Below are 21,933 nucleotides of genomic sequence, written 5' to 3' on the forward strand. Positions count from 1 at the left end.
ACAGAGCCCCCTTATGCTGTCTCACACTATCTCGGGTCTGCAGCCCGGGCTCTCTGGCCTTATCTGTATAGCTCAGAGTTGTTGAAAAGGGTCATCAGTCTATATATAGCTACTGGGTTTATAGTCTTCCTCCTACTCACCCAGTGTACTTTCCCATTTCTCAGATGAGTTAGTTCCTCACTAACTAACTGGCCTGGCCTCAGGCTCTGGTCACAGGTCCCTCCAAGGACCTAACAACTAGATATCAATATAGAATAGGAACAGCACTCTCCCCTTAAGAGCCTTCAGGTATGTGTGAGAGTCTGACTCACAGTGACTGAGTGCTTGACCATCGAGCTCAGGTCCCAGATGTGCCTCTTATTAGCAATGAGCTTCTCTGAGGAGCTGGCCACTTGTGTGTTCAGGACACACACTCATGCTAAGTAGCCTGCAGACGTTCGTTGCCAAGATCTCTGAGCTCTAGGCTCTCCCTGTCTAGTTGCAAGTCTGATCAGGCACCCACTTCTCTATACCTTGGATATCTCATCTGTTACCTGGCATGATGGGATCTTCTGTGGGGGAGGGGGTAGATCTATTTTCATATTCAGCTACATCTTAGAGTTGAGAAACCTTGCTGCTTAAGGAACTCCCTGGGGATGGAGGTAGATGCAGTTGTATCCTGCAGAGTTCTTTTACCAGAAGCCTTTCTGGTCCCTGTTCAGAACCATCATCCTTTGCTTCCATATACTTCTTCCACTTCACAGTGAGACTAGAGATGAACCCATCCGGCCCCCTCACTTAACAGATAAGAAAAACCAAGTTTTTCACACAGCACGCTGCTACACATTGGTCAACCCTGACATCACGCATATTGGATCTCCAAGGATCCCAGATGTCTGCATCTGGACAAGGGTATAGAACTCCGCCGCTAAGGCCTGAGGGTCCCCAGCCTAAGCAGCAGCCAAGGCTGCACAAACTGTCAGCCCAACCCCTGTTCTTTTTTCCAGGGAGGCTCCTCACTGTCCCCAGCTGCAGTCATCAGCCCAGACAGGGCCCAACAGCAAGCTGTGGCCTTGGCAAAGGAGGTTGGATGCCCTACCTCGTCCATCCAAGAAGTGGTGTCCTGCCTCCGCCAGAAGCCTGCCAACATCCTCAATGATGCTCAGACCAAGGTGGGCACCGGTGTGCATGCAGGTTGGGGAGGGAACAATCTTTTGTCTTTACAAATGGAAGGCCAAGGCCTAACAAGGAGATGTGATGACCCTTGCCACCAAGCTACCCATCCAGTGGATGACCAACTAAAGATAAACTTGTCTCCTGAGTCCCAGTCCATGTAGGAGCTGCAGGCTGTGACAGAACACACAAGGCTACTGATAAAAGACAAGTTTCTCTATCATTTGGATGTCTTATGTACAAAGTGGGAACTATGATGGAAACCTAGAGTTGACAGATGAAATGAAATAGCACTGGAGAAGGGGTACACCCCATTCTCGGACCATAGAGGCACAATGTCAGGTCACAGCCCCTTAGACAAACAGCTGGGCATCCCTTTCTACCTCTAAAGACACAGCTCTTTAGACAAACAGCTGGTTATCCCTTTCTACCTCTAAAGACACTGCTCTTGGTCTGGGTCTCTGGCTGCCCCTGACACTGGTAAAGGAGACATGAGCAGGCTTGATCCTCGTATCCTCATAAGAATGAGTCTAGACCCTGAGACCTGTTGGAGCAAGTCTTGTCCTCAGCCTCACCTATGTGGGCTGTGATGGCTAGTATCACCCATTAGAGACTTTTCTTTAAGGCCTTCCCTTTCTTCCTGTTCCTCTTATAAACCTCTTATTACTTCAGCAGAGACGCTCCGGGAGGGTCCCCTGGGGGCCCAGCATTGCTGAGGGGGGATTTGATGCCCAGTCACTGGCATTGGCACAGAGTGTCCTGCTTGCCTGTTGTCCTGATCATTTTACCCTTGTTTTCCATTAGAGCTCACTGGATTTGGAGCATAGGCATTCATGGTGAAGAGCCCACTAAGCAAAGCAATCTAATGGTTATATAATAGACAGATACTTGGAAGCAAAGTTATGGGGTTCTGGAGGTGGAGATGAACACGGTTCCATCTTGCAGAGTTCCCTTCATGGAGACCTTTTTGGTCTCTATCCCTGTTGAGAACCATTAGCTCTTGGCTACAAATGTCAGCTTCAGCTACACAGCCAAGACTAGGATTGTCCCATTTTTAAAAAGTAAAGTAAAATGCATGTAATGTAAAAATGTAGAAGTAAAATACAAGTAATGGCCTTCTTCCTCACCCTGCAGCTCCTGGCTGTTAGTGGCCCTTTCCACTACTGGGGCCCTGTAGTCGATGGCCAGTACCTACGCGAAGTTCCAGCCAGAGCGTTGAAGAGGCCTCTGCCAGTGAAGGTGGATCTACTCATAGGGGGTTCTCAAGATGATGGGTTAATCAACAGGGCAAAGGCTGTGAAGGTAGGTGAAGGGAGGCAGGGAGGGGCCCGGGCAGCCTTCTGCTGGCATACTAGGTCAAGAACCACTGACTGACTTACTTCTCTGGCTGACAGAGGACTGTTAGTCAAGGCTACAGAAGCCTGGAGATAATCATGGCGGAAGCTGGGTTCAGAACTAAGACATTTACAAGAGGTGACTAATACAGATATGCCCACAAATTGCAGCTGCGAATCAATCACTGTGAAGAGCTTAGGGCAGAAGCTGACCGGGTGTTCCCAGCCTCAGGGGCACCATGCCACGAGCACAAACACCGCTCTTCCACAATGTGTGTATAAGGACGTTTATGACAGCATTAATTAATGTAGCAAAAATAAAACTGGGAAGAAATCCAGATGTCCCTTGACAGGGAAATGGTTGGCTAAATTAAGATACACTCTAACTGCTAAATATTATGCAGCTGTTAAGAACATGAGCCTGATCTCTCTGCTGGCTTGAGGGATGCCTTTGATGGGCTGCTAAGTAGAAAACAAAAATGTAGAGAAACATGGAGTTGAGTTAGCACTCTTGTTTAAGAAGCGAGTATGTGCATGTATGTAAATGTACGTATTTGTGTATTTCTACATGAAAGGATCATGGCGTGGACAGATACACCAAGCAGTTAACATCGACTGCCTCGGGAAGTATAAAACAGAATGGTTTAATCTCCCTTGCTGCCCTCTCCACATGATGAGTTACATGGGATATAACCATTTCCTTGCAATATCACACACAATGCTGCCTTGTGAGAGAGGACACGGGATCTGTGGTCAGGAGACCCTGTCTTCATGATGCTAGCTCTGGAAACATGCTGAACCCTCATCCCTTCTCCCTGTCATGAAAGAAAGGAAGAACTGCTTTCAGAGTCTCAGCTTAGGGTTCATCTAAGACAGGGAGCATGGTAGGGGGAGGGGGGAGGGCCACCCTGGCAGGTGCTTCCTGCACCACCTCTCAGCAGAAGTTCCCCAGCTAGTGATGGAAGCAGCCGCCTCCTGGTACATTTGGACTGTGATGGGTCAAAGCATAGCCCAGGTCGTAAGTCTTGATTACGCTAGCCAATCATAGGAAGGCTGCTTGGCTGTGCGGCTGCCTAGGACTCACCCTCCCTAGCACCATCCCAGTGGCGTTTGGGGAACTTCCTGTCACTGCTGACAGACTACAGGGCCAGAATCCTTCCTCGATGCTGTATTTTGGTTCTCCTTGAGTTATCCAAGGTATTCAGGGCAAAGTTCCCTTTGTTCACTCACAAGGGAACAGGGAGGCATATAGCAGGACGCTCACTGCTAAGCCCACTCTGCTGGGAAGGTATGCCCTGGAGGTGGCCAGAGCAAGGAAGCCAGTGCGCATGTCCATGCCCCGCCCCACAGGGAGCTAGACCCTGGTACACTCACTGTTCATTGGTCACCCATTTCTGTCTCACTGAGCTCTTGTGTGTAGTCTTAGGACCTTGTGTCTCCTGAGCACACCTGGGCACTCACTGCCTGCCTAGAGGATAGGGATGGAGGAAGCAGTGGTTGATGGGAAGCCAGAGTTCGGCTCTCTATACCAGTCCCTTATGAGCAGGAAGCATACACCTCTAGCCTGGCTGTCCATTCAGCAGCCCCCACCTCACCGCCACCCTGCTTGACCTCAGACTGCTGCCAGAGCCAAGAGACTGCTGAACATCTCCACTTAGATGCCTACAGCTCCTCATCTTTAATTCACAGTGGACGGCTGGGGCCACCTCTGTCCTCACTCAAACTCACATACCCACCACAGCCCTCCCAGTGTACCCCCATTCTCAGGCTTAGCAGAGCAGATTCACCTCATTTTCTCTCAGTCTACAAGCCTTTTGCAAGCCAGGTCACTTGGAGCCAGCCAAGCCCCTCCCCAGCAGTCAGAGCTGTATCCTGACAGTGACCCTCCCCCCCAAAACTTGTTTGATGGGATCTAAATTTCCTCCTTGCTGTGCCCTTCCTGGTCACCTTGCACAGCCAGAGCAGTTCCATGTCTTCGCTGTTACTTAGCTATGTTTAGGGGTGTGACATATGCTGCCCCTTCTCCTAGAATGTCCTCAGGCTTCACGGGCCTCCTCGTTTCATCTGGGGGTCACTTCTGAGACCCTAAACCTGGAAAATCACTACTTCTAGCTGAGCAGGTGCATAGCATGAGTATCAAACATCAGTACCCGTTTGCTGTGCCACTGAACTTGGACCCGTCCCTTACAGTGTGCCAGAAGCAGGGCCAGTTATGGTGGACCTCACTACCAGCTGTATCCTGCCCTCTGAAAGGTGATGGTCAGATCAGAACATAGAGAATCAACATGGCAAACGTCTTTGAATGGTTATGTGCTTGCTGTGTAGAGAGGTGGGCACCATGTCCCTGAAGACAAGAGGTAGGGTGGGGTCCATTGCCCAGAGCTGCACTGCCAGCTGGGTGACAAATGAGCAAAGACTGACCAGAACTCCCTCCCTCCCTCAGCCTTCTGTCAGCAGAAGAGCGGGAAAGTCCTAGATGTCTTTTGTCTGTAGGCGGGAGCATTTACATTTCCCCAGAACCTGAGACTTAGTTTCCCTATCTGTAAATTGGGAGATTATTCATAGAGATCCTGCTGAATAGTCCCAGAGGACTCAGACATACTCCACTGTCCAGAAAATAGTTGGACCTGAATACATGTTAGATATTTTTATGCTTAATTCTTTACTAAAATGGTTAATGGCACTGGACCCAAGAAGACATACAAAAGGACTTATAGCCGCTGAACCATCTGACCTCCGGCCAGTTTTCCAAATCACTGCAAAGGTACATGTACATACTAAAACAGGCACACACATTCTCTCCTCATAGCAGTCTGCAGAAATGCCAGCTGGAGCCCAGCCCATAAACACACACAGTCCAGGGGAGGATAGGTGCCTCCTAGCCCTCATTCAGCCCTTAGGACCAGCTATCCCTTTAACAGAGACTACCAAATACCCTCAGACCAAAAAGGATGAGTGGGTAGGGCTTCATCAAAAGACTCTTACCTCTGCCACCCAGGCCACCATGGTCCATGCAAGGAGCCCTCATGACACCCAGAGACATACCTGCAGAGCATGGGGACCACACAGATGCCTGGGAAGATGGAAAGCCTCCGTTTGCTCAGAAAGATCTTATTTCCGAAGTCGAAGCCTTCTATTGAAATTCTTCATTGGTTTCTGAGATGGGGAATTATCCCTGCTTCCTCCTTCTCCTCCTGACTGCTGAAGTTGACAGTCTGTCTGCATTAACCAAGACTACATTTGCATTAGCAGAAGCAGACTTGTTCCAAGATGCGCAGTTCTGTTTCCCCTCCAAGCATCTATGAGGAAGGCAAGAAAAAAAATCCAAAGCTTAGTGTAGCCGGCGTGCCCTGGGCTTGGCTGGGAGTTGGCCTCATTCAGGAGCAGGTGCAGTGGGGGCCTGTGAAGGGGGGCTGTCTGAGAGTTGGAAAGCTGCACCTGGCAGCCAAGTCGCTGGCATGAGCCCCAGTGCAGCAGTATCAAATCCTCGGTGGCAGCTCATAGTAATAGGCGGATGCAGGAATCCTCCGTGTGTGTATGTGAGAGAGATTTCTTGGAAAGAGGTGCCACCACCCCAAATCCCCATGCTAGGTCTGGACCTAGGCAGACACGGGGTGTGAATTAGGATAATGGGTCGTGAGTCCTGGTTTTGACCACGTGGTTTAGGCAAGTTGCTTAGCCAGTCGGAGCTGAGGATATTGTAGCTTCCAAGCAGCACAGTGAGCCCTGTCTGCCTTCTGCACGTCTAAGAATGGAGACGGCTCTCACCAGGGAGGCACTCTGTGGGGCTCCAGCTCCAGGATGTCCTTCCTAACCATCTGTGAGCCTTCCATCCCCACTGAGACCCACACCCTCAGAGCCTGACACCCATGTCTCCTCATGTCTAATCCTTTGGAGGCTCTCCCTAAAAGTGAGACATGTGGACCTAACCCTAAATATACAATATTTTATAACTTTTAATGTAAAGATGAGTGCCAAACAAGCTAGAAATTCTATTATACTGTCACCAAAGCATCGTCGTCATATTTTTCTCTTATCATTTCAAAAGAAGCTAATAGGAGAATATTTTGTGGGTCTCTGAACATGTAGCAAACACTTGGCATACTTGGCCCTGATCCTGCTACATCTGATAGAAAGTTGGCCATTGGCTCTTAGCTCTCTAGTAAGGTAAGTAGTGAACAATGGTTCACAAGTGACTTATATAAGCACCCCCAGGGTTTCACCTATGACTCTGTGTACTGGGGTCTTCTGGGATTTGGGAGAAAGTTCTGAGCATGCAGTTAGAGACCCTGACTTGCAGAGCTCACAGAAATAAGAAACAATGATGCATAAGCACTAAGGATTTCAGGTCTTAAGAGAAGCCTGGAGAAAACAGAGCCAGAGGACACCAAAGGAAACAGTAGAAAGGGAGATACACTTTAGGAGGACAGGGACAGCCTATCAGAGGTGTCCTTGGGGTTGAGACCTGCATGGGAGAAGGAAACAGCCATGAAACAGTGACATCTGAGGGTAAGCAGAGATACAGAAGCCAGAATGGGAATGGCCTGTCTGCCAGACCCAGGAAGATTATGTCCTGGGAACCTGAAAAGCAGTAGAGGGAGCAGAGGAAGAAGTGAGAAGGAGAGCAGTAGTGTGAGATCTCAGTGTATGTTTAAGCAGTAAATGATGGTATTGACACACCCCTTACAAAATAAAAACACAAGCATTCTAGTGGCCCATCCAGACCTTAGTGAAGGTTGGGTAATGGAGGAGGTAGAGACCAGACTGTGGTGCCGTAGACATGCAAAGAGCTCCTCGTCCAGGACCTTGATTTTCATGCAGCTTGATTGGCAGATAAGATAGCTGTGAGATCAGGAGAGATCCAGATGACAGTCCACAGGGCTGCACTGCATGGACTCTGGAGCTCTGGATAAATGGCAGTCAGCCAAATGAAGGGCAAGAAGGTTGAGCAGAGGACATGCCTCTCTGCTTCCTGAAGCCACCCTGTCCATGACACACACAGGGACCCTGCCAGGACGGTCGTTTGTGAAACTTTCCAACCCAACCATACTCTCATACTCTGTCCCATGGCCACTCATGTCACCTCATGTAGAATCCTGAATTCCTAGCCAGCAATAGTCCAGTCTTCAATTTTTGTTCACCAAGCAGACAAAAGGTCCCTAGAAGTTCTAGAAAAGTGGTTCTCAACCTGTGGGCCATAACACCTCTGGGGTCAAATGGCTCTTTCTTGGGGGTCACCTAAGACCATTGGAAAACACAGATATTTACATTATGATTCATAACAATAGCAAATTTAGAGTTATGAAGTAGCAGTGAAAGTAATTTTATGGTTGGGGGTCACCACAACATGAGGACTTGTATTAAACGACTGCAGCATGAAGAAGGTTGAGAATCATTGTTCTAGTGAACTATGAGGCACCTGAACCCAGACAAGCTCTGATGCCCTCCGAGTTTTCCTGTAGGGATTCTGCTGTGCTCTCTTACTCCTCAGACCTGCAGCGGCCTAACAGTGAGGAGCCAGGGTGCAAATGGATAGAGATTAAGGGCCTTCTTCATGAGTATAGAGCAGCCCGTGCCCACAGAACAGTGTGGCATGCTGCATCTGCCTTGGACTGGAGTAGAAGCTGGGTAGGTGAGGAGGCAGGTAAGCCTCAGGAGACCTGACATGTGAGGCACAGTGCAGGATGGGGTAGGAGGCAGGAGGAAGCAGGTGGAACCTGTGTGTATGATCAGAGAATGGATCTGGTCCACCTCCTTAGAGTGAAAGCATGGCAGGAAGAAGCCACCCCTGGGTAAGCAAGAGTATGCACAGAGAAAAGAGATGAATGGGACATGCATTAGCTATGCATGGCTGGCAGCTTCCAGCAAGCAGGGGGTCAGGGGTGGGGGGGAAGATCTGGATAGGAGACCTGAGGCTTGGTCTGGAAGTAGATTTGGACCTCTCTAATTGCAGAGGATCTCCTGATCCTCTGCAGTCAAGGTAGGTCGAGTGTCTCCTCTTTACATCAGTGAGGGAGAGCCACTGCCTTCAGTGTGTACAGTACTCCTGAGCATGACTGGTGGGACACAACGTTCCTGGCACTTGCACATCTCTGGGGCTCCCCCATGTTAGGAAGTAGCTGTACAGAACTGAGTCTTTCCCTAACCTCCGTTTCTTCATCAGTGCAGGAACATTGCGAAACACCTAGAGACGAGAAATGGCCGTAGGGGTTTCCCCCACCCCTTGCTCATCAGTACCTTTGCTGAGGACTGGGAGCTGGGCCAACAGACCAGGGAGTTTGACATCTACAATAGTTCAGCCATTAATGTGTGCACAGCCCTTCAAATATTCATAGCATCCACCTAAAGAAATAAAGATAGGAATAAAAGCAAGAGAGGAGCCTTGTTCCATGAAGTCAGACACTCAGGGCTTTTTTCATCCTGTAGTAAAGTGGTTTGGGGCCTTTAGGGCTTCTCCTCTAGTTTGCTCATTGAAGCTAGTAAGTCTGAGAGCTAGTACAAATTTGCCTCTTTTATTAAGTGACCAATGCCAGAGTTTGAACAGGGTGCTTCAGACTGCCATTCCAACCTCTAAAGATAACCCTGTAGCCTAGACTTCAGTTAACTCCAGTCTGCACATGAGGACTGGAGAGGTTACAGGACAAGCCAAAGTCATAGCACCAGGGAATGCAGAGAAATGGGAACCAAGCTTGAGCTGCTGGCTCCAAGCAGATCCTTCTGCTGGAGCCTCTTAGCTGCTCTTGACCTACAGCACAAACAGACATAAATTTGCCACGGGATACTACAGATGGCTCCCTAGCTGCCCTAATCTTCCCAGAAGCAACCTAGAGCTGGACCACACCGTGCTTTACGGTTTAAAGATGTCGGGATCAGAAGAGGTGAAATCATTCTTCAAAAAGCAGCTTTAGACTCAGACCCTCACACTGATTCCCAATTCAGGGTTCTTGTCACCATCTGGGCCATGCATCCATGGGTCACCTTCCTTCCATGTTATGTAGTCCTGTGTTTACGGTGTAACTCTGGGTCATGGTTAAGTTAGTGCTGAGGAAGGACTGACTGCCCCCATGATAGGCCTGAGCTCAATACCAGCCCATGCTGGTTCTCTGTATAATGGCCCTAAGAAGGTACAGACACCCCTGGTCTGGACTGTAATTTCAGGAATAGGGTGATGCCACATCCAGCAGCTGGGCTCCTGGAACACTTTGGTGAAGTGCTCGAGAAATGCTTAACCCCAAGCTGTGAGTGACAGGTAGTGCAGGATGGCCTTAGTAGCCCTTTTGTTATGAGCAATTCCAGGTAGTCGCCACAGATGAGAATCATCCAATTCAGTTCTCCCCAGGCCGTTGGAAACTTAGGAAATCAGTATGATAAACAACAGGTGGGTAGGTAAAAGCTAATATCATTAGTCTGCAGTAAATGAATGGTAACCCCCAGGTAGCAATGGTAAAAGCAAAGTGCACGCATGATATTCATATGGAGCGTTTTTTTTTTTTTTTTTTTTTTTTCCCGTGGCAGGGTGGAGAGGTCTGTTAGAGAATGTGGATATGGGGATGAGGCTGGAGTGTATTTGCGTGCTCTTACACAAACCTCTTTATTGTGACCTTGGTCTCCGATCATGTCCAGTGATATTTGGAAGCTGTTTATGCCGGGGATGCCCATGTACTCACAAGCCGTGCCTAGCAGATAGTGATGCATTCCAAATTTATTTCTAAAATGTATGTTAAGATTAGAGAAACATGGCCCTTTTGCATGCTAGCCCCTATGTTCCTCCTCTCTGTCTCCAGGGGCCAGAGCTATGTGACTGGGACATGTCTTTAATCAGTCATCCCTCAGGTGGGCAGGCCAGGCTCTTGTCCTCCAGGGGGGGAATATGCCTGTTAGCTCACTAATACATGGCTCCTTGTGTCCTGATCCTGGATTGATCCCTGTACTTAGAGGAGTTTGGAGTAGCTATTTGTAGAGCAGTGTAAACACACCAGGGCCTGGTAACACGTGGGCTCATGGTGTAGAGAAGCTCCTGGAAACCTGGAAACGTATATGCACCCTGAGCCTGTCCGGGGATCAGGCATCTTGGCCTCACCCCCAGACCTGCATCTTCTGCCCTTCATCTCCAGAAAGGAGAAAAGTGAGACCAGAAGGTAGGAGCTGAGTTGTTCCCCACCCCACGGTGTAGCCAGCTGCCAGGCAAGGGCGGGGCAGGGACGCTGAGAGCGGAAGGAGTGACTGTTGCTCCTGAGCAGCGAGGCAGCCCCTCAGCCCGGCAGTGCAGCCCTCCTTGACTGTCTTTCCTAAAGCAGGTCTGGCCCCAGCCTCATCCATGCACCCTTGCCCATGCAAAGCCTGCACTGTGAGGCTCTGGACATCCACTCACGTGTCCCTGTTTCCACCCACTGGGACATAGCCTAACAGACAGAGAGCGTGACCTTATTGTCCCAGACACTTCCCAGGCCAGGCAGAAGTTGGCCCAGGGAAGGAGTGTGTTCTTATGGCAACGCTATCTGTTCATATTTTGAATGACCAGGGCAGTACTTGGAATGGAACGAACTGTCTTACATCAGACCACAGCGAGGCACAAGCCAGCTAAACCTAGCCAGATAAAACCAGAAAGAAGTATGCATGTGGCCCAGTATCAAACAGCCATCAGGACTAAGATGGACCATACTAAATAGGATTTGCTTCATGTCTTCTTCTTACACTAGGGGAAGGCATGCCCATTTTCAGACTGGCAAAGGGAAGGCACAGAGAGGTAGAGCCACTTGCTTAAGGTCACACAGTAAAAAGTGGGTGGAGCTGGAACAAGATTAATGTTGTGTTTTGATGCTTCTCAGAGAGAAGATTCTAGAATAACGTTTGAAGGACACACTGTACTTTTTAGGATATGATTGGGAAATTTGGTCTTTTTCTTCCCTTCCTCCCTCCCACTTTTCAAAGCAATTTGAGGAGAGCCAAGGCCGAGCCGACAGCAAAACAGCCTTTTACCAGGCACTGCAGAACTCACTGGGTGGGGAGGACTCAGATGCTCGCATCCTCACGGCCGCTGTCTGGTATTACTCCCTGGAACACTCCACAGACGACTATGCCTCCTTCTCCCGGGCACTGGAGAATGCCACCCGGTAAGCCTGGCCCCACCAAGCCAGTCGGGGCCACTCAATACACCAGTTCATGTGGGATGCAGTTCTTCTGTCTACTATGGATGACGGTTCGGAGGTTTCTCGGATCTTGACGGGGGCATTGGGGACCTGGGACTTGACGCTCGGGATGTCCGTAGTACCCTTCTCTCAATCCACCATGAAGTAGACACCCCTGATGGGCCTCAGACCATGTGGAAGTCTACCTGATGGGCCTCAGACCATGTGGAAGTCTACCTGATGGGCCTCAGACCATGTGGAAGGGTGGCAGGATGAGACCCAAAGGTGCAGACATGTCCATCGCTCTGTAGTCAACTCCATGTGTGGCTGGCCTCCACTCAGTGTGTGGGAATGGAAACCTACCAGGAAGTTTCTGTCCTTACCCAAGCAGGATGAGCCCATGGGAGTTCTCAATGCCCATGTGAGTCTTTTCCTTGGGGTGCTGTTTCCCACTGTTGATACAGCCCCCTCGTCCCCACTCATTGCTCAGGCTTCTTTCTTGAGAAGCATACCTTGTCTCTACCCCAAGAAAACTAAAGACTGCATCCCCAACTCTCTACTGTCCCTAACATTTCTCCATCACAGCATCACATTGTCCCCCATGTATCAATAATTCACTGGCACCAAACACAACTTTCTTTTTTAATGCATGCTCATGTGTGTATGCAGGTACATGTGTGAGTGAAGGTGTACATACCTTTGTATGTATATATATGTATGTCTGTATGTGGAGGCCAGAGGATCATGCTGAGTGTCATCCTCAGGAATGCCACCCACCTCCTTTGAGACAGGGTCTCTCATTGGTCTAGTGCTCACCAATTAGGACAGACCAACTGGCCAGTGAGCCCTAGAGATCCTGCTGTCTATCTCCCCAGAGCTGGAATTACAGTAATGGACCATCACGCCTAGCATTTTTACATAGATCTGGGGCTCGAACTTTCGTACTCATGCCTGTGAGATAAAGCACTGGACCAACGGAGCCAACTCCCCAGTCACCAAACATTATTTTTTGAGCAAGTAAGAGCCCATTTGGAGTAAGAATCAAGGGACAAACAGACTGTAGCCCTCTTCCTTCAGAGGCCCTGGGCATGTGGCCCCCAGCTCTCAAATCACCTTAGAGGTAGTTTGGCAGGGGTGGTGATCTATGTTCTGGTTTCCCCCACAGGGATCCCTCCAGGGGAAAGCTGGGCCCAGAGGCATCAGCATGCCATATGTGTTCCTCTCCCTCCAGAAGGAGCACACTTGCCTTTGCTCTAAGCTGTGGGGACAGGGCCAGCATCAAAGCTCCATCTCAATGCTCTCACTGACCTTGGCTGTCAGGAAGTATGGGCTGGAGGTCCTGTGTGGCCTCTCCACCTGAGAGGCTGTGGCAGTCTGCAGCAGTAGAACTGTGGGGCATCTGCTTGTTATGAGCAGTTCCAGCCAATCACAACAGATGAGAATCATCCAATTAAGTTTTCCCCAGACCTTTGGAAACCTATGAAATCAGTATGATAGACAACAGGTGGGTAGGTAAAAGCTAATATTATTAGTCTGCTTGGACTCTGGAGCCTAGAAAGCCTTTGCATGCCTCTTGGTGAAGAGCTCTACCCTAAACCAAGAAACCCATCACTAACTTTGGAGACAGACCTAGACGGACCATAAGAACCCACAGACGCACAGTCCCTCACTCTGAGTGGCTTCACAATCGATTTGGGGGCTACTCCAGATTTCAATAGCTGATGAGCTTAGACAAAATTGGGTCCTTACTTCAAGGTCATTTTCTGGCCTTAAAGGTAACTTATTTCCTGGATAAGAGCTAAAATCTAGGAAAAGTCCACTGGTGAGCTCCAACGCCCACAGCTCGAGCCCTCATTTCCTCCTGGACAACTTAGGCTACAAGCTCCTTCAGCCTCTCTGCCTCCAGTCTCCAGGAAGTGTCTGTCCCTGGGGCAGCAAGCATGAGCCTTTTTCTGGAAGGTCCAGTCGCATCCTGTGCTGTTTACAGGGTGAAGCCCAGCTGCCCATATCTTCCCTCTGAAAAAGACCCCTTCACTAGCCCCACCTTGGAGCCCCACCTGTAAAGCTTCAGCTTTATCAACAATCACCAAACGTTACCAACTCCATGACCAGGGAAAGGGTGACAAGATCCCAGGATGTCCTTAGCCCCCAGCAATGCAAAGTCTCTGCAAGACAGGGTCCCAGGCCAAACTTCTCATCTGGGAGACTACAGAGGACAAAGAACCCCTGGATGTCTCATCTTACCAATAGTGCAGTTAGGATTCAAAGCCCCAGAGCCAAGGCCAACATGATCTACCTGATCCCCGGGTTTGACCCAATCTTGAGGCACAGGGCCTGCTTGTCCACACATACAGAGCCCAGTGCTACAAGTGGAGCTTGTTAAGTTGGTTCAAATCACCCGAATGAGGAATCACCACGGATCTCCATCGCCTCGGCAGGTTTTGCACTGCCTCCCTCTGACCATTTGGACTGACGGAGGCTTTGCTTGGAGCTTTTGTGAGCAGAGGCCTGGAGAAACTTTCTAATCTCTGTTACAACAAGTAAAACTGTCTCCAGGCATTGCTGAACGTTGCCTGGGGTTTGAGGTTTGGCAAATTCAGTCCTAGCTCAAAGCCCTACAACTAAGAGTATCTTATTCATGCAGTGTGTTTGAGGAGTCTGCCTTCTGTTCAGAGGTACACTTATTCATGTTGCACTCATCCACTGGGCTTCCTAGCATGTTTTTCTGGCAAATCCTTAAGTGATGCTGATGTTCTGGAAAGAGGTTCAGACCCACCGGAGACCCCTTGACCTGTGAGACCCATCACCATGGACACATTTCAGACTGCAGCCTGCCAGAAACCAGAGCAGCGATCTACCAGTGTGGCCACTGGGGAACTGGAAAGCACCCCTGTAGGCCTGGGCAGGGGATCTTTGGGAGGATGGGCTGGGTGGGCATGGCCTGCCTGCCTGTGGGAAACACTTGCCTGCCACAGCCCTCTCCCCCAGAGCTCTGTAACTGAACTCCCTTCTCTGTCCTTTCCCCCAGAGACTACTTTATCATCTGTCCCATGGTCAACATGGCCAGCCTCTGGGCAAGGAGAACCCGTGGAAACGTCTTCATGTACCACGTGCCTGAAAGCTATGGCCATGGCAGGTAAGGTGATTATGAGGCTATAACAAGTGTAGACAGAGAAGGCTCCCTGGCAAGGGTCCCTGTCACCACTGTGATCCATAAAGAAGAGAAGGAAGGCAGGATGAGGCACGAGCCATGCCTCTGGGACATGGGACAGGGCTTGACCACGAATGCTTGGCTCTGTTGGCTGAAAATGAGGCAGTAGTCAATGGGTACCTTATTCCATGGTGTTTCTGCCTAGGAGAATGGAATACAAAGTATATGACGGTCCATCCGCCATGGAGAACATGGAGCTCTGGCTTGAGTTACTCTGTCTCCTGGGCTGGAGAGAGCCTCTGCATCTGCTAGTATCCTAGGTGTTTTTATGTCTCTGAGAACTAAGTACTTAAGAAATGACCTTCCATGGCATCAAGCGTTTCTTGTTTTATTTGTTTTTCTGTTTATTTGGCTTCATATTTCCTTACTCTGTAGCTCAGGCTGGCCTAGAACTCACGATGTAGTCCAGGTGGGCCACGGACTCTCCTCAGGACTCCTACTTCAGTCTCTCAAGCACTGGGATAGGAGGCATGAGCTGCCAAGTCCAGATGAAAGGTTTCTGCTTACCCCAATATCTCGAGCATCCTTACTTCCAGAAGAGGTCCAAGCACCTGGTAATAAAAATAACAAAAGCAACGAAGAAGGAGAGAGACATGAGAGGCACACGTAGGGGGAAAAATGGCAAGGGCAACGAGGAGCTGCAGAAAGGATGCAAGGAGGTGGATGAGGATGTGGATGAAAGGGTTTGGGGGGGAGGGCTGTGTGGCCCAGGCTACACGTGGAAAGCCCATTCTAACAGGGCCTGAAATGCCTGCATTAAGCAACATCTGAATGTCGACTTCACACCGCAGCCCTTGGATGAGACCTTGAAAGGAGTGGCATCTTGGTCTCAGCCTTAGAGTCTTTGGAGGATGTGGTCCCACGGACTTGTGGTTGTTCACTCAGTGAAACAGAAGCGGTAGTGTGTCCAGATGGGTGGGTGGCTCTGTTTTCAGAGTACTCCGTGGAAACACGTGGAGCTCTTGGGAGGGTGGCAGCTTGGGCAGTTGCCCCTGCTTCGGAGACAGAGGGCATCTTGAGCCAATCAGGCTGCTCTAATAAAGCACCTTACAAACAGCCCGGATTTAACGCTTACAGTTGTGGAGGCTGAAGTCCAGGCTCAAGACACCATCATCTTGGGATGTCTATTCAGGGCCAAACCAGGAAGCACCTCTGTGCAGGATGGTGAATGAGGGCCTTTTTGATTGTATTCATATCAACCCTGTGAATCAGCTCTTAAGACCAACATACTGAGGATTAGTCTTAAACTTAGGAGCCTTGGGGGATCACAGACACTTAGCCTGAGCCAAGGAGTCTGAGGTTCAAGGGGTGTAGTGTGTTCTCTGCTACTCCTAAGATGAGCATCTCGGTCAGTGCAGAGCTATCCGTCTCTGCCCCTCCCGGCCTAGAGATCTGCTTCCACTAGACCACGTGGTCTGCCTGCTTAGAGCTATTTATAGTTTCCACCACACCCACCTGGAGAGCCCCACAGTGTCCTGAGGTTGAGGCAGAAGGCTGAATAGCCTGCTGTAGCTCTCGTGAGAGCACGTGGAAGGGAGGAAGGAGTGCTGAAGGAGCTCAGGAGTGTGAACACAGTAGACGGAGCCTGTAGCCCAATGGTCTGTAGCCGCTGTGGCCTGGAAGCCTATCCCAGAACATGTTCCTAGAATCATCCTTGGCTGTGCCTTGTGGTGCCAGGGCCTGGATTCACGCCACTCATGGCTCTCTAACCAGTATTTGCCTTCTTCTAGCTAGTTAGGTAGAGAGGCCACTGGAAAGGGGTGGGCCCCCCACAGCAAGGCCATATCCTCAGGATTCCTAAGAAGCTTGTATCTCTTTTGTCCTAAGTATTTACAGTAGCACTGGGGTGGGTGGGTGGGTGGTATTCACACATAATAGCAAAAGTAAAGGAAAACACCAGCATGCATGCAGTTCCGGTGGAGTCAGGAGGGCATGAACCCTGGGTTAGTTTCAGAGGCTCCTCTGGGGAGGGGCCACAGGCTTTGTGGTCTTGGAGCAGCAACAAATCGTCCCATGTTTGAAAGGGCTGTGGGCTGTGGGCTGAAGTGCAGATGTCAGTCAGCAGGGCTGGAGTCCTCCTGGGGTTCTGGAAAGGGTGCCAGGGACCTCTGGGCTCTGGTTGCCTCAGGCGTTGCTTGCCAGCGAGAGGCCATCTTCTTCCTGCTCCCCCTCCCTTTAATCCCTTGTGTGTGTCCCTGTGTCCAGATCCCCACGTCTTGCAGTGGCATCAGTCCTGCCGGGTCACGGTACACCCTAACAACTTCAGTTTTGCTCGGTCTAAGGAAAGACTGTCCCCAAGCATGGTCCCGTTCTAAAGCACTGAAGTGAGGATTCCAGTGTCTCTTTTGGAGGGGACCCAGATTACTCTCCAGAGCACTTAGCCTCCCATAGATGACAGAGCCCCACACTAGAGGCTTCTGGTATCAAGGACCTGAAGGGGCTGGTCCTTCATAGAAGGTCTCAACTGCCGCCTACAGCACCCTTAGTGTGCCAGGCTAGCCAAGGCTTCTCCCCGCTGATTGACCTCTACCTGTCCCTCTGAGGACTTGCAGACTGCGCCCTTCTAATGATCCTGGGAACCCTCATGGAGCAGCCACATGCTGTGTCAGATTCTGAAGGGTCCTCGTGGCTCTCAACACCTCGGCTGAGGCTCTGTGTTTAAGGAAGGACCTGATAGGTGCTCACAAGACCGTGATGAAAGATTGAAGCCAGAAGCCAAACCATCCCTCATGGCAGGTGGAGACAAGCCTGCATTTCTGGTCTGTAAGCTCCCTGGAGCTGGTACTATGGTTTGGAGAAAGCAGGTAGTGAGTGATCCTACCCTGGGACATCCTTCCCTGGGATTCATGGAAATTGGGTCCCAGACCCCATTGAATCAAGGAGGAGGCGGGCTCTCTGAAATCACTACTAGCCACTCATTGCCTGAGCTCTGTAATGCCCAAGGCTGTCCCATCACTCCCAGAGGAAAGACACTGAGATATCTGAGGCACGGCTATGGACCTCATCTACTTCCAGTTCGCAACACACCCTGACTCTTACATCAGCTACTGACATGAGGCTGGTCATGTGGTCTTCTTGGTGACTCGGTTTCTTCATCTGAACAATGGACACAGGAAGAGTAGGACCTCTCTCAGGGACATTCAGTAATGGATCTGTGTGTGGACCAGAGCCTGGGTGACTTTCAACCACAGGACCCCACTGTTCTTGGCCACCAGAGCACGTTCCTGACAACCTCCCCTGTCACCACGATCACAGTGCAGAGCCATCGATGTAGTAGATACTGCCGTCACTGAGCAGATCAACGAAAGAACTTGAGATTTCTGGCAAGTTCTTTTTTTGCTGCTCCAAAACCTGTCTGTCTTCCCCACAACTTCCTTCTTCCTCTCTACCCCTCTCCCTCCCTCTCTCCCCTCCCACTATACCCCTCCCTCTCTCCCCTTCCCCTCTCCCCCTCTCCTCCCTCCTCTCCCCCCTCTCCCCTCCCTCTCCCCTTCTAGCATCTCCCCCTCCTCTCCCTTTCCTTCCCTTATCTTTCTCTTTCTCTGCCCTACAGCCTCCTCTTCTCTCATTTTATTTCTGGCTCTGATCTACGTGTGTGTGTGTGTGTGTGTGTGTGTGTGTGTGTGTGTGTGTGTGTGTGTGTTACATTCTCTGCCATCTGTCTCATGCCTCTGTTCTGTTAGCAGCATACATCAGCTTTCCCGGCCAGTGCTAGCAAGCAGACACTATACCACCCTCTTCCTTTCAGAGCACTGCTCAGATGTCACAAAGTGGCAGTGTGGCACCCGGGGGCCCACCACATCACAGATAAGCCATCCTTCCTGCCAAGGGCGGGCGAGTTGTGTGATGTGAGGGCAAGGACAGAGAATTCCAAACCTGCAGAGTGAGAGAAATGCCTCAGATCCAGAGTCAGAGGTCAGAGGACATCTCCTCTTAGAGCCTCATTTTACCAGCCCAGAAACAAAAGTCCTGGGAGGTGACTGGACATACTCCACTCACACGAGCAGCAGTCTGGACTCTCACCTGTCTCCTGCCATGTCCTCTGGTCTCTTTCAATTGCACCCATTTCAGCCAAAACTAGATTGCTTAAGTCTGTATTAAGCAAAGTCCATACTAGCTGTGCAACCTTGGGCAACTCACTTAGCCTCTCTGGGCCTCTTAGCAGATACTTGGGAGAATATCTGTCCCACAGAGCTACTGAGAAGGGGATGGAGACAGACCTGTGAAAAATTTATTCTGAGGCTTGCATATATTCTGGGGAGGGGCATGCCCACATATATATCTGGCAGACATGGAATGCCAAGACTGTAGATGTGAGCGAAATTCACCATGGCTTTCACTGGCTCTCCCCTTTATTGGCTGTTTCTTCTGAGCAAGTTCCCTTGCCTCGATGTTCTTGCCTGTGAAATGGGTATTGTAGCAGGAATCTTAAAAGTTCTTATAAATAAAATCAAACCCGAGGCCAGTTATTGGGGTGAATACTGGAAGGTCAGAGAGACAGAACAAGCCACAGCTATCTCACCTTGCCATTTCCTCAGCTGGTCCTGTTTCCTCAGACTGGAAGCTTCTGTGTCCTCATCCCAATGGCTCTCAGCTGAACTGCTGCTCAAAAGCCTGAAGCTTAACCAGGCCAAATGCTTAACCAGCCAAATGCTTAACCAGCCAAATGCTTTTAGTTTCTGGTCCTCACGCCTTATATATCTTTCTGCTTTCTACCACCACTCTCTGGGATTAAAGGCTGGCTTTCTGGGATTAAAGGCGTGTGTCACCATGCTTGGCTGTTTCCAATGTGGCCTTGAACTCACAGAGATCCAGAGGGATTTCTGTCTCTGGAATGCTAGGATTAAAGGCGTGTGCTATCACTGCCTAACTAGTGGCTTTCTCTGACCCCAGATAAGTTTATTAAGGTACACAATATTTTGGGGAACACAATACCACCACAGGGTATTTTTTCTTCCACTTCATCTTTGGAGTACGAGGATCAAAGATAATACATATTCAATATCCAGTACCCTGTAGACCTTCAATGTTTGTAGTTAGAATTGGTTATTTTAAGGAATTAATAAAACTCTGCTAGGAAAATAAAAGTAAATAAAATGAATATGAAAGCAGTCACATTCCTCTTTTAAATGTTACCCAGCTGTGGGAAACAGAACTGTAAATCTTGGCCTTGAGACGTTTTGAACACCACTGGTCTGCATTCTAGACACTTCTGTGCATTCCAGGGGCCCTGACCAGTCCAGATCCAAATGCTGTCTCTCCAGCTGGCCAGCTTGGTGGCTTTGCAGAACCTGGTAAACCAAAGAAAACAGTATAGGGCTGGATTCTTGAACTGGGTCCCTGGGCCCAGCCACATCCTATGTGATCCTTCAGGTTATCTCCCGGGGTGGATGAAAGCCAGTCACTCCTGTCACTGGCCACCACACCCTGCAGTGGTCTGTCCACTCCCCAATCATCTTCAACATTGCCATGACAGATGCCTGCCTGATACAGGGCAAACAACAGAGAGCACACCCATCAGTCTATACACGAGTTCAGGTCACTCAGCAGTGCCGGGAGCGGGGAGCCCTAAGGTGCTAGGCTCATTACTGAGGGAAGGACTATGTAAAAAATGCTACATTCCAGAGCTAGGCGGATCTCTGTGAGTTCGAGGCCAGCCTGGGCTACAGAGTAAGTTCCAGGAAAGGTGCAAAGCTACACAGAGAAAGCCTGTCTCAAAAAACAAACAAACAAAATGCTACATTCAAGTTTCAACCCTGAAAGTCAGGTAACAATACTAGTGCAAAAGTGAACAGGGAATTAACGGTCTCCCAAAAAAAAAAAAAAAAAAATAGTTGTCAGGTGCCAGGGCCCTGAAGTGGGAAAGACCTACATGTCTACAGATAAAGAAGGCCAGAGAACTACTGCAGTCTACTGAAGATGAGATTGGCTGCAGGTGTGAGGAAAACTGACAGGTCTTAATTATTTTCATAGGCGTTTATCTGAGTGTGAGAAGAATATCATTGAACTCGGTGTTTTTCTCTTCAAAGACATGCCATTTACAATGATCTTCTCACTTGCACCAGAAAACATGGCTCATAGAAACGCTATAACTTTTGGTGGTTGTTCATGAGACATAAAATACAAGCCCCCAGGGTCCGAGGCGTGGATTTTCACATTGAACCTGTCACCCACGTTCATTCCCTTCCTGTTCCGTTTCAAAGTTAGAGGCCTAGGTAGGAAGATGCTGTTTTCAGATCCCCTTCTGAATTTCCTGCAAAACTGTAAATTCAGTTCGTGTTCCACAATTTGATTTCTAGGCTGGGCCTCTTGAAAGTAGACTATCTGCATAATAGACAATGAATTTAATGACCTTCCCCCACCACGGTAGCTCTTGGCAGACACTAGCCTGAGTGCCGAGAGAGTGTGTGGCTGGGAAAGTTTTGGTTCGTGTTGGTGGCACTTTATGGAAGAAGTCACCTGTCCAATTCAGTCAGCTAGAAGCTGTGACTGTCCCACAGAACGGTTTACCATCAGCAGCTCTGCTGCACTCTGGGGAGATCAGAAACACTGCTGCACTATGGGTAGTTCCTGAGAGGGAGATGGGCACCTCCAGGGCACCATGTAAGAACTTCCCCTGGGGCCCAGGTGGGACTGGAGTACGTGAAGTAAATGGGATGCTCACGGTTAAAAGGTTGTGCAGGAACACATGTGGCCTGTGAGGCCCATGATGACGACCTGATGCTTTCTCAGATCAGGTTTACCCAAAGAGAGACATGAGCCAGGTGCTTGACAAGTCTGTAGCATCTCAAAAAGAAGCAAAGAGGCCATGAAAACAAGACTTCCCCTCCTCCATTTCCCAGATTTTCTTCAGAGGAAGGGCTGTAGGGCTGAGGTACACTTTGTGGGTACTAGGTCAACATACTTCCTCTCCCAGTGAGAACTTCAGGATCCCTGTGGTTACAGACTCATCCCCAAGCCTGTCACGTGGTTAGAGTACAGTAGGCCTTTTCCAATATTGCCTCTAACCCTGACATCAGGAGGATGGTAACTTCCAGTACACCAGCTGTCAAAAAAATGTCATCATTATCTCTACCCCCCACACTCTGTGCTTGGCTGAAGGACAGCC

The 21,933-nt window shown here is 49.7% G+C and overlaps 1 protein-coding gene across 1 annotated transcript in view; it reads left to right on the forward strand.

The window, feature by feature from the left end:
* Tg (thyroglobulin) overlaps positions 1-21,933 on the forward strand; it is a 186,485-nt gene that overhangs the window by 159,838 nt on the left and 4,714 nt on the right. Inside the window, exons 42-45 of the mRNA XM_076556000.1 lie at positions 987-1,151; positions 2,287-2,454; positions 11,418-11,599; positions 14,643-14,750. Coding sequence (XP_076412115.1) covers positions 987-1,151; positions 2,287-2,454; positions 11,418-11,599; positions 14,643-14,750 — 623 coding nt within the window. The remainder of the gene's footprint in view (positions 1-986; positions 1,152-2,286; positions 2,455-11,417; positions 11,600-14,642; positions 14,751-21,933) is intronic.

Source organism: Peromyscus maniculatus, chromosome 20 (genome assembly GCF_049852395.1).
Source record: "Peromyscus maniculatus bairdii isolate BWxNUB_F1_BW_parent chromosome 20, HU_Pman_BW_mat_3.1, whole genome shotgun sequence".
NCBI classification, from domain to species: domain Eukaryota; kingdom Metazoa; phylum Chordata; class Mammalia; order Rodentia; family Cricetidae; genus Peromyscus; species Peromyscus maniculatus.